The following is a 13,379-nucleotide window of genomic DNA, read 5'->3' as shown; positions in this document are numbered from 1 at the left end:
TTTTGCATGAGCAAATCAAATCCATTTTATTATTTTTTTTTCATCCATACAGATAAGAGTCAATTATGGCAACAATCAAGTGTGCATAAACAAATCAGACATCATCTTGTGGCAACTGTTAGCGAATACATAAGTGGTAGTTGCACTTACAGGTAAAAAGCTAGCGAAAAGCACGAGTGTGTGTTTGTGTTTGCGTAAGTGCGTGCCCCCCAGCAGGGAAGAGACGGCCCGAAATCGTCGGATTTTGGAGAAATCTGGTGCTTTGGTTCCGTAGCAACAATACAGCAGCCATTTTTTACATTCATTTTCGAGACTCGACTTTGGCCAAACGCGCGTTTGCCTTCGCCTGCTGAGCGCACGATTCGGAAAGCGGTGCAACGCAACCTGCGGTGAGGTCGACTCGACTGGAAATATAGATATTGTATATGGCTCTGGAAAGAAAGATTTTGAATAACATATTTGCTCGGGAACCACACAAGATGAGTTACTTATTCCTCCCCCACGGTGGATGTTATCTACTGTACGGATTATTGTGAACTTTTTGTTACATAGTATTTTGTTTACATGCAGTCAAATCATAATGGAATACATATTCTTGCTTTTTTTTCGGATCGAGTGAACTGTAGGAGCGCCGACAAAGAAATAATGCGATAATTGTGGAGGAAAAAGGACTGGGTGGGGGTGTTACCCGCCCACCCAAAAACATTCCCAGGCAAAAAACTAGCCACTCATAAAAGAAGACAAAAAAAGCGCATAGCTTTCTCCGAATGCGTTGGCCAAGAAACTAGTGCCCACCTTCGCAAGCGATTTTAGCTTCTAATTGATGAATTTTAAATTAACCTAACAAAATTCCTTAGAACTATAGATCTTTTTTTCTTTTTTTCTTATTCAAAATAATCTCAATATGATACACATTTGTCTCTGTTTATTTGACTATATACAGAAGTGCAAAAAGTCACAACCTTCGTCCCTTAGGTTCGAACTCATCGTCTGCAGCATTTCCGACTTTGCCAGCAGGGGGAAAGGTCTTCTCTCCGAATCTCACCGATCGCTCCCCCCACCCCCCAAAAACAAACAAACATCAATAATAATATAATAATAATATCCAAAAACCCTAAAATCTCAACTGCTCATTTTTTGGCCTGACATTCAGGGCAAATTTAAGAAATATTTCCAACCAAAATGACAATTTTTTTCCTTTGAAATGGATACAGTAGAAAACAATGTTCACCCTTAAAATATGGACAATGTATAGATTGATACAATACATTTTAAAATACAGTAGACCCCCAGGATAAAGCGACCCCACTTCATGACGTTTTCACTTTTTGGTGTGGGATAAGATGATTTTTTCGAACGATCTTTCCCCTCCATGCAACATCAACAACAAATTACTATTTCAACTTTGCGGGGTTTGTGCATATGATGTGTTACGCCTTTAAGATTCCCATCTGCCTTTTATTGACGTCATTAAAATGCTCATTTGCCATTGATTTGCGCCAGGGCATCATGAAAATGCTATTGACTGAATTGGCTGCCACAATACCTTTGTCTTTATTCAGTTTAGAATCTCATGTGCTTCCTAAATATTTTGTGAGTTAGTGATACAATACTGAACCTTTTGTACTAAATTTATATGCTATGGGTCCTAATGCTTACAGTGATGCTAAAGGTGGAAGCAAAAACATAACCATGGAAACAAAGCTTACTATTATAAAGCAATTCAAAGACGGTACAGGAATGGCCACCTCAGCTCATTTAAATGGCCGTACCCAATTGACAATTGGGACTATTATTAACCAAGACTCCTTCCACTGCATCCACCTACTACTTCGCCGTACCAGCTCATCCGGTCACACCAAAGGTAAATAAAATGTAATTTTTCCTTTACATGTATAATTATTTCTAATTTTATTTATTCCTATTGAGCCGACGTACTCACACCTTTTCAACACATGAGCAACTTAAAAAAACTCAAAATAATCTATCCATCATGAAAACTACAAAACACCCAATTATTGATGAACGAGTTTCAGTTTTTTATTAAATTTTTAATTAAACTCAAAACTAACTAAATTGACCAAAATGAATGAAAATTCATGGGCAGTATGCAATTAACAATAATTTAAATTCTGACAATATTTCTCGATGCAATAAAAAAATTAAACTATAAAACGTGTCAAGTCAGTCTACTATTCAAAGTCAATGATGTTGCCGAGAAACAATAACTAGTATTGATAAACGTGGCTCGGCATTGCCAGGCGTTCCACTTAGGAGCCGTAGTTTGCTGAAACGTGTGCGTTACAATGGGCAATTGGACTGAGCTGGTGTGTGTATAGGTGTCACTCATTGGTGGTAATAGCTAGTGACCCAGTGCGTCTTTTCTTTCATAGCCAGTTTCTACAGGAGGCGCTTCTTTCACAGCGGAGTCGTACTTATGCAAGCTGATACCAGGCTGCAGAGGGGTACGAGTGCCAAGCAGAAGGGGTTCTTCAGCTGGCGAGTTAGTTAACCTGGGTCCTTTTTAGACGAGCGATCAGTGATTGGAATTTAGGCTTTTTCAGGACATTGTCACTTTCGGTTTGGCTCACTAACAACCCCAACAACCTCGCCTAAGGAGAATTCTCAGCAAGGGCATTCTGCTTGTTTTATCTGGGATACCAAGGATTTGGAACACATTAGCTACACATTTCCATAGATTTCCATCCCCTGCTATACAGCAATTTCACCTTGCGATCCCCACCTCAGAACGGAATAACGTCGTATCTCGGGGGTCTACTGTACAATTTTGACACAGAGAGAACGGTTGTGCTGCAGTGGCATCAAAACTCATTCCACAAAACAAATACAACGTAACACCAACTGAAAAAACAAAGAAGACATCCAGCTATATGAATGACTATTTAAAACGTTATCATGGTTTGAAAACGAAAAGAAATAAATGACAAATGTCATACAACCTTAAAATCTACAACGGCTATATCGATGATGTCAAGTAATATAGTAATATAGTAAGGCAAAAAAAGGAAAATGAAACATCTACAACTATGCATCTCAAATCCTTAAGTAGTACATAATAAAAGCTCTTTGAATGGATTCCTCAGAGAAGAAGAAAAACACAAACGTACGCTAAGCGGCTAGAACACGTCATCGGTGCGCTTTAACGACAAATTGGGGCCGTGAGCCACTCGTGGTCGTCTAAGGCTTGATAAGGTATGATACAATCACTAAAGACAACAGTCAGACCAACAGAACGGTCGTAACAATCGAAACCTGGGAGAGCAAAACTTACTTTGCACTACTAAAATTGTTGACGTATATAGCTGTCACTGGCACTGAATGTTATCATACCAATAATCTTAGAATTTACTTACAGGTGTATAAGGGCTACACGATTAACCAAAATCTAATCGATTCTGCGATGTGATGTCGTGCGATTGTGTAATCACTGCGTTTTTCCCCCCAAAGATTTATAGTTCCATGTTTGTGACTGATGGAGTGTTTGGCTAACCAGAATTGTCGCAGTTTGGGTTTTAATGGTGCAGGCCAATAAAGGTGGGGCAAAGTTTCCCAGCAGCACACTATGTTTTATTTAAAAAAACAACTTGTTTATTTAAAAAAAAAATGCCCAAAATGTAATCAAAAGCAACAACTGCAAAAACACATAAAAAATGCTTTGTAAAAATAAAAAAATAAAATAAAAAATGGCTAATCTTGTTTAAACAAGAGAACCCAAAAATGATGTTTATTTATAACAATACCTGAAAAATAGAAAACATGAAAATATGATTTATTTGTGGAACAAAACTGTAAAATGAGAAGAAAGAAATCATAAGAAAAAAAGAAAATGTTAAAAGAAAAATTCCAGGCCAAAAGTTCAGTATATTACATGAGAATTGTTAACATGTGAGACAATGACCTGGGAAGAACTATAACAACATAATATTTGTTTTAATTTAGCTAGGGAATACCGGTAATCACAATAGTAGCTGATACCAGTATCGGCTGCCTTCATGTAACCATTTAAAAAACAAGGAATTTAAAAAATAAGTAACTTGCCATTACGGATAACAAAAGGAGGGGATTTCCTTGAAAATATGAATCATTTTTTCTATTATTTTTATGTACCATAGGTAATGATGACTACTCGAGATTTTAATATGGGTATCGGTCTGAAAAAACGTGGTATCTAGGATCCCTAAATTGAACACATGCAGTGCCAGTGACAGCTATAGATGTCAAATCTTTATTTTCTGTTACAATAGGTTGGTGGCAAGGTCACTAAAACAAGAATGCATTATGAAAAATGCAGTTTTTAGTTCCAAATACTGCTCTTGTATATTTTGAATAATTGTTGTTCATTGTAGCCTGAATTAACAGGAAACGGATGCCACTTTTTGTGTTTGACTCGTTCGATTCGTTGAACATTTGTGCAATTATCTTTTATATGACCTAACAGCCTTTTATGCGTTATCTCCCTTCCAGTTTGCACGATTTCCAAGTAGATAAACTAACAAGTGTGCTAAAGCCGAACACTCCCATTCAACAGACTTAAAAAATAAAAATATAAACATCACTCTAGTCAATAAGAACAGGAACTATACCTTTTTTTTTAAATGAACACAGAAATTAGCACAAAACCCACTTCTAAAATTATTAACATTTTCTTAAAAATCTAAACAATATTAAGAGCCATACATTTATTTCTTAATTTTTTATATATATATTTTTTCAATTTTACCCTCGGTAAACAAATAACACTGGTGAGACAACACTCTTGTTGGCCTCCATGGCACGTGACGAGGTGAGAAAGATTTACCCGCCACGTTCGAACAACCGACGCGCTCGTTCCGTCGTCCGACCGTTTCTAGTTTGACTAGTTCGATCCACCGCGTCCGGCAATCAAGGTGCACGTCGTGTAAACGATGAAATATGGCTGATTAATAATCATAAAAAGAAAAGAATAAGGAAAGAAAGACATCTTGGTCGTACCGGGTGTGAAGTGAATTACGACCGATCGAGTGATGTGTTTTTGATGAACTGCGGTGTGATGAGAGAAATTTATAAACACCCTCTCTTTTCTTTATTTCCCCCCATCTCGCCTCTCAGTTTGGATGTTCGGGACAGATGGCGGCGCCTCCCCGGTGCCGTTGCTTGACATTCTGAAGTTTGGTGTGGATAAAGGCTGAACTGTTATTGGCTTGGACGGTGCCAGCGAACATTCATTCGATCTGGTAGCAGGGCAAAAAACAAGAGACGTATATTAGAGTGTATCTGACACAGAGAGGTACCCCAAACTCCCCAAAATATCCATACAAATGAGCAAATATTACCTCTTTTTTTACACTGCATTAACTTTTTTTGTTACTGATTAGCACGAAGAGCTACCGGTTTTCTATGTATCTCTACAGGGAGTGCAGAATTATTAGGCAAATGAGTATTTTGACCACATCATCCTCTTTATGCATGTTGTCTTACTCCAAGCTGTATAGGCTCGAAAGCCTACTACCAATTAAGCATATCAGGTGATGTGCATCTCTGTAATGAGAAGGGGTGTGGTCTAATGACATCAACAGCCTATATCAGGTGTGCATAATTATTAGGCAACTTCCTTTCCTTTGGCAAAATGGGTCAGAAGAGGGACTTGACAGGCTCTGAAAAGTCAAAAATAGTGAGATATCTTGCAGAGGGATGCAGCACTCTTAAAATTGCCAAGCTTCTGAAGCGTGATCATCGAACAATCAAGCGTTACATTCAAAATAGTCAACAGGGTCGCAAGAAGCGTGTAGAAAAACCAAGGCGCAAAATAACTGCCCGTGAACTGAGAAAAGTCAAGCGTACAGCTGCCAAGATGCCACTTGCCACCAGTTTTGCCATATTTCAGAGCTGCAACATCACTAGAGTGCCCAAAAGCACAAGGTGTGCAATACTCAGAGACATGGCCAAGGTAAGAAAGGCTGAAAAACGACCACCACTGAACAAGACACACAAGCTGAAACGTCAAGACTGGGCCAAGAAAAATCTCAAGACGGATTTTTCTAAGGTTTTATGGACTGATGAAATGAGAGTGAGTCTTGATGGGCCAGATGGATGGGCCCGTGGCTGGATCGGTAAAGGGCAGAGAGCTCCAGTCCGCCTCAGACGCCAGCAAGGTGGAGGTGGGGTACTGGTATAGGCTGGTATCATCAAAGATGAGCTTGTGGGGCCTTTTCGGGTTGAGGATGGACTCAAGCTCAACTCCCAGTCCTACTGCCAGTTTCTGGAAGACACCTTCTTCAAGCAGTGGTACAGGAAGAAGTCCGCATCCTTCAAGAAAAACATGATTTTCATGCAGGACAACGCTCCATCACACGCAACCAAGTACTCCACAGTGTGGCTGGCAAGAAAGGGTCTAAAAGAAGAAAAACTAATGACATGGCCTCCTTGTTCACCTGATCTGAACCCCATAGAGAACCTGTGGTCCCTCATCAAATGTGAGATTTACAAGGAGGGAAAACAGTACACCTCTCTGAACAGTGTCTGGGAGGCTGTGGTTGCTGCTGCACGCAATGTTGATCGTGAACAGATCAAAGCACTGACAGAATCCATGGATGGCAGGCTTTTGAGTGTCCTTGCAAAGAAAGTTGGCTATATTGGTCACTGATTTCTTTTTGTTTTGTTTTTGAATGTCAGAAATGTATATTTGTGAATGTTGAGCTGTTATATTGGTTTCCCTGATGAAAATACATAATTGAAATGGGTATACATTTGTTTTTTGTTAAGTTGCCTAATAATTATGCACAGTAATAGTCACCTGCACACACAGATATCCTCCTAAAATAGCTAAAACTAAAAAAGCCCCACTCCAACTTCCAAAATATTCAGCTTTGATATTAATGAGACTTTTGGGTTCATTAAGAACATGGTTGTTGTTCAATAATAAAATTAATCCTCAAAAATACAACTTGCCTAATAATTCTGCACTCCCTGTAAAATAACATCATGTTATTATTATGTTATCACCACGTTGCTATTACAGTGGGACCTCACTACGTTCGCGGGTTCAGAGCTTCTCGGGTCTGAAAAATAATAATAATAAAATCAAATATAAATATATATATTTTTTTTTTAATGCATTTTTGAAGGGGCGTCGCTACTTTGTGGTTCCACGTTCGCGGGTTGAGAGCTTTGCAGGTCTAAAAATAATAATAATAAAATAAAAAAAAAAAATAAAAAAAAAAAGGAGGGGGCGGTCGCGGGTGGTTTTGGTCCCCATTAACCGCGATAACCGAGGGATTACTATTATTAAAATAGGCTTAGTCTACCACAAAAGCTTCTGCCTTGTTTAAAGGGACTGAGTGATTTACATGAATTACAGGTAAATATAAAAAAAAACAGTTATAGAAGATTTCATTACGTTTTTAAAGGCAGTGATCATGTAAATTATTTCTCAATGCAGTTAGAAATCACATTTCCAAGAAAATCACACTTAGTCCTCACTGACTCCATCTGTAATCCCTCATTTATTGTTTATATGTTCTGAAAGGTAATTTTTTTTGTACATTTATTTTACGTTCATGAAAAACGACAATAATTGAATTTAAATTTGATTAGCGCAAATAACTACCAGTGTGAAATGCATTTCTAAAATAACTTACTGGGTTATTACAATGTAATTACTACGTATGTTTTGTCATTAGCAGGTTGTAATCATGAAAAGTAGGGTTAAATCCGGCTTAGTCAACCACTAAAATATCTGCCTTGTATAAGGGCAGTGAGTGAATTAAATACATAAATGAGAAGCAAATTTGAAAATGAAATGAAATGAAATGAAAATTAAAAAATAATGTAATAAGAACTAAATCATTTCTAAATAATTTTGGAAGAAATGATCATGTATTTGAACACCCTGATCCTAGACAATATTTAATTTCAAATATATATAAAAAAAAGAATATAAAAGAGGATTGTGCTGTTAAGGTTAACTTTAACCTTGGAGTTAATTTTGGAGTAAAATATTTAACTACTAATTTTTTTTCTTTTAAAAAAACAATTTCCCTTTCGAGAGCTCGGCCTTCTGTTAATGTGTGGTGGTGAGTTTCACGCTCTTTTCTGATTGGCTGTTGTCCTCGTATTCGACTTGTCAGTTTTCAAAGTTGTGTTTACATAATGAAAACAAAATTATGTAGTTTTTATTATATTATTTACATTCATAAATGTAATTGTTAACACAAAATGCAACTAACCTATTTGACCATTTACTGTTATCGAATCGTTCAATCCAGAGTTCAAAATCAAAAGATATTTATCATGTTCTTGAATTACAAGAACAATAGAATTGTATTTATCATAATTGATACAATTTTGTAAAAATATGTATGAAAACATTTGAAGATTTAGGGGACGTAAGTGCAGCCTGAAAAAGGCTGAAGGAGTTTGTAGTTTTGGGATGCACTTCAGGATGAAACAACAACAAAAAAAACTTCATTTTACTTGTGTATTTTTGAATAAAATACAAATGGTTTGCACATCTTGCTATTAAACAAAAATGCAACAGTTGTATCTACCCATAATTAGCGTAGGTCTATGCTTCTGGCAAGCCAAGTATGAGTAAAACTTGTGATGAATGGGGACGCAGCGAGATCTCTTTTCGAGCAAGATCTTGGTTCTTAATTGATTTTGGATAATGCAATTAATTTAATCATCCTTTTTAAATTTTAAAAGTTAGAGGCAAAAACAATGTCTATTTGCTTAACGACGTAGCATGTGCTTACCCCCTGGAACAGTTCTATTGATTTTGATTTTGCAAATTAACACCCAGAAAACAGAAGGTAGTTCTCTAATTGGTTAAAGTGTACTGCCACTTGTAAAGCGAGGCCATAATTCTGTGAATAACCTTTCTATCTGTGTAACTTGGAATCAATAGAAAAAAAAAAGCACAGAGGACGCGAAAGTTGGACCGCGAAATGCTGAAGGAATACCGTATTGTGAATTTTGTCAAACACGGTTATAGTATAGCAAGTAGCAAAGCATAATACAAACATTTGAAAGTTAATTTATGTGTAAAATGTATACAGAATGTTTTCTTCACTCTGATATCACAAATATCACAAACTTGTTTTATGCAAGCATTCAAAATGCGACAATTTCAACAGATACTCACTGTTCTTGAGAGGAACTACATTTGAGCCAAGTACTTGTGACTATTCAGATGATCCGCAGAAATTATCGGAATCTGGGGAAGGTGCACAAAGCAGACGCTGGATTAAACCTACACCAACACAAGAAACATTTGCGCAATCTCCTACAAACAGATAACGCCATCCCGCCACTTTAAGAGAAGTTCTCAGCTGGAAAAAACAAACAAAGATAGAGATGATAGAAGAAAAAAAGACTTAGGCGTCACTCGAGTGAGAGTCAGCCCATCTGGACAGCATGAAGAAAGGGAAAGCGTTATTATCATCCTGATTAAAAGATTGAAGGGTCAGTGAGCTGGCAAACCCCATGCAATTCTACGTCCTCCATGTTGTTGACCTGCACAACTCGACAAAAACGGGCTCACTTCTTAAGACAGACTCTGACTGGAATGTGCCCGCAAAACAAGGTTCATATTTCTTAAACATGGTAAAGCTGGGATTTTTGTGCTAGAAGCTGCGGCCAAAAATTTAAAAATAAATAAAATATACAAAAAAATTGAAGGGGAAAAAAAGCCAAGCACCAAAAGGGCACAGAGAGCAGCTGTTGCACGAGCTGTACGAATGGTAAATGTAATGGGTTTAAAAAAAAATAACAAAACAACTACCTTATACATACCAATTGCATGTATTCGTTGGTAGTCAACTTTGATAAGGAAGAGTCCTCAAAATAGGAAAGGACAAAAACGGGTGTTACAAAGGAGGACACACATTAGAATGCAATACAAGTCTGGAAAGGACACGTTGGACTTGGCGTGTAGGCCAACAAGAGGGAGTACTGCCTAGTGTTTTTGCAACCCGCCCGATTGGCGTTGATCGTGGGCGTGGAATCAGGAAGAGAGATAGAAAGAGACGGTTGAGGTGCAAACCTGATTGGTGGAGGCGGTGGCGAAGGGAACGCTTGTGGCAGATGTGGTGGCTGCAGACACAGTGACTGGGGTACCACCGTGCATCATGGGAACTTTTTGGGAAGGGGGAGAATTATGTAAGCAAAAATACACGCGGTGTAGACACTTACGTACACACACAGCGCAACAGGAAGACAGGAGAGTGTGAGGCGGGTGTTTTAAGGAGGGATTCCATTGAACTTGCTACCGTGTTTCTTTGCTATAAGACTAAACAAAGGATCAGAAATTTAGTTTATCAGTCTAAATAAGTGATTTACACCATTGGGTTCATAGTGATCTTTTAAGTATCGGATCAATTGATATCGAACTGCTAATATGATGTCACAGTTATTGGGCCAAAAAAAAAAAATTGAATTGATTAGAATTGTCTTTATTGTAATTGATAACAACATTATGAAACATTGTATTAGATAAGATTAAACATAGCATTCCAGGGTAGAACATGTGATAAAAAGGTAAAAAAAACTGTAGTCCAGACGCCTCCAGACTTACGTACATTCGACTTAGGGATTCCGGGAAATAGGATTTTTGGGGATGTCGAAAAATATCTCGACATTGCTGTAAGTTAGATATTGGATCGCACCTTTTTCAGAGTACAGGACATTGCTGTAGTGCTTATTTCCGCCGATTCTTGTATAATGACACAAGAAAAAAGAACAACCACAAACTAAAACTAAAAATAAAAAATACTTAAAAAAATAACTGAGCAAAACAATAACAATGATGAAACACTCCCGGCTCCAAAATGTAATTAAAAACAAAATAAAACCAGACGGCCCCTCCTCCACTAGTGGTCCTCGTTGTTATGGTTTGGGAAAGATTGACAGCTGTCCGATCAAGTCCGCAAACAAACTATGACACAATGTTACCTTACAGCACTAGACTAGTAGACACACACAAAGGGTACTAAACATATAGTATTTTATTTATTTTTTTACACTTTAATAATCTCTACTATAAAGGTGCTTAACATGTAACGCTATGAGAAACCGCTACAGCCGTAACTGGCTCAACATTACATTTCCCAATGTAGATCCCCTATCAGCATCAGTCTTTGCATATTTACATTTATTTATTACAGCAACTCATTTCCACAGCTAAAATAATGAGACTTGATAAGAATGAGTGATATATTTCTTTAAGCTATCGGTAGGAAAAAAACTTATCGTGCCTAACCATCCCTAATAACCATTTTGGGTTTTTGAGGAAGCCACATATAGTAAAACACAAATTTGATTTTAATATTTAGTAACTAAGTCCTTTAAGCAGAGGTAAGACGGCAACGTTTAAATGGATTTCCCTCGGCGTTTAATGGTTTTAGAATTGTCGATTTAAAGCATGAGATCAAAATGACAAGCATGTAAGGGTGAGTGGTCAAGCAAAACAAAACAAACAAAAGCAAAGTTAAATATTGAATTAAGTAAAAACAAATAAATGCAAAATACAATGAAAGCATATTAAAATTAGGGTTGCAACACACAATTAATTTAATACAAGATTCATTTGTCTATAATTATGAAATTAATAAAAAAAAGTTTAAGCTTAGGATAACCAATTTGATGGTGTTGAGAAACTCGTGAGCTATGCAATGCAGAAAAAAATGAAAACCATTGTAAGATTTTTTTTGGTATCATTTTCTAATGTTACTGTACTTTTACTCTTGTTTGGTGGAATCGAAAAAATGAACAGAGGGTATTCTTCATATCAGATATCATTCTTACTTCTCATTTGTATTTTAATCTTATCCTTGTAAAATACTTTGGAAAAATAAAAATAACCCTTAAAATGAAATGCTTATACAAATTATTTTGTTGTTTCAATATAAAAACAAATATAGGAAAATGAAAAAAAAAACATCTGCCATATAAAATAGATATAAGTATTATTTTCTCTATTTTAGTGGGAAAGGTAAAAATGAGTGTGTGTATATATATATATATATATATATATATATATATATATATATATATATATATAAGAAAAAAGATACAATTGTGAAATTAGAAAAACTTTTTAAAAACAAGAAAAAATAAATAAGAAAAAAAGTATATGAAAAGAAGCGTATTGGAAAATTGGAGACTAAGAAAAATGTTCAAAACTAACAAAAAAAGTTGATCATAAAACAAGAAAACAAATACAAATAAAGACTTATAATTAAACTTATAAAGGCATTATTCAAAAACAAAAACAAAAAAAAACTTAATTGCTGAAAAAAAACATCGCCATTTATAATTGATTGTCAATTAATGGATGAGTTGTTGCACCTCTAATTCAAATACTTTCACTACAAAAAGGCTCATAGTAGTAGTGTCAGCTGCTTAATTCGTCAAACAAAAACTCACAAAACTGAAGCCAAACTGGGCGCCACATGCGAGCCACAAACAGGAAGTCACACAGAACTGAAAAAAGGAGAAGTGGAACCTACCAACGCCGGCTGCAGGGGCCATGCACAATATTGAGCCTGCCCATCATGCAGTGCAACAGGAGGTGGATTGTATAAGAAGGGAGGGAGAAAAATCAAAAGAGCCCATCACAAGGTTCGTTAGAGTGAGGAGAGATAAGATGGAGGGAGGTCAATATCGTCTCTTAGTCACGATGCATGTTTTCAAGTACGGTGCATGAAAATGTCCACGGCTACGAAAACATTCTAAATCAAGGCAGGCGTGGTGAAAAGGAGGGCAGGTAAAAAAAGGAATAATCTCCAGCCTGTTAGATTACCGTTAGGTGTCAATATGTTCAGAATCTAAGCTCCACCATAAGCCCCAGCAGTAAATCATAGTGACCGTGTTACATGTGTTAAGACGTAAACTGAGGGGGCAGTTTCCACAAATTGAAAAGGATCCGGTTTAAAAGGTTTCAACCAAGTGGGACAGTTTAGGTTTAAAGACTGCATAAAATCCAGTTAGGAAAAAATAGTAAAATGAGTCATACGATTTTCTCTCCATGTAATAGTTTCTTGTTCATTTTCTTAATATTTTTGTGATTCAAGATTTATTCAACTAAATATATTTTAATACCTTTTTTCTTCATTTTCTTGTTTTTCTTTTAAGAAAATATATAAATGAAACTTAACAATACAAATTTCAAGAGTAATATTTTTCACATTTAATATAATATTTAAAATTAAATATTTACAATTTTAGGTACACTATTATATTTTTTAATCAACAAGAATACATTTTTGAAATTCCAATTATTTCAAGATTTTTTTTAAATAATAGAAATGATACTTAATAATAATTTCAAGGAGACTAATATTTTCTCATTTTACCCAATACCTAGGATAAAATATTTTTCA

The 13,379-nt window shown here is 36.2% G+C and overlaps 1 protein-coding gene across 17 annotated transcripts in view; it reads right to left on the bottom strand.

Moving 5' to 3' along the window:
- Positions 1-13,379, bottom strand: part of mbnl1 (muscleblind-like splicing regulator 1) — a 102,054-nt gene continuing 88,675 nt past the window's right edge. For 8 of the 17 annotated variants that reach the window (XM_088346533.1, XM_088346553.1, XM_088346540.1 and 5 more), the window contains 5 exons: positions 12,507-12,542; positions 10,043-10,134; positions 9,793-9,837; positions 9,143-9,214; positions 1-5,231 (listed from right to left, as the gene is read on the bottom strand). In XM_088346533.1, the coding sequence (XP_088202659.1) occupies positions 9,158-9,214; positions 9,793-9,837; positions 10,043-10,134; positions 12,507-12,542 (230 nt within the window). In that variant the 3' untranslated portion in view covers positions 1-5,231; positions 9,143-9,157. The remainder of the gene's footprint in view (positions 5,232-9,142; positions 9,215-9,792; positions 9,838-10,042; positions 10,135-12,506; positions 12,543-13,379) is intronic. The other 9 variants (XM_088346552.1, XM_088346557.1, XM_088346551.1 and 6 more) reach the window with 7 other exon arrangements.

This window comes from Urocampus carinirostris, chromosome 1 (assembly GCF_059441175.1).
Source record: "Urocampus carinirostris isolate Australia breed hairy pipefish chromosome 1, RoL_Ucar_1.0, whole genome shotgun sequence".
Lineage (NCBI taxonomy): Eukaryota > Metazoa > Chordata > Actinopteri > Syngnathiformes > Syngnathidae > Urocampus > Urocampus carinirostris.
The sequence above is the reverse complement of the archived record's forward strand: the minus strand, read 5'-3'. Positions and strand labels throughout refer to the sequence as shown.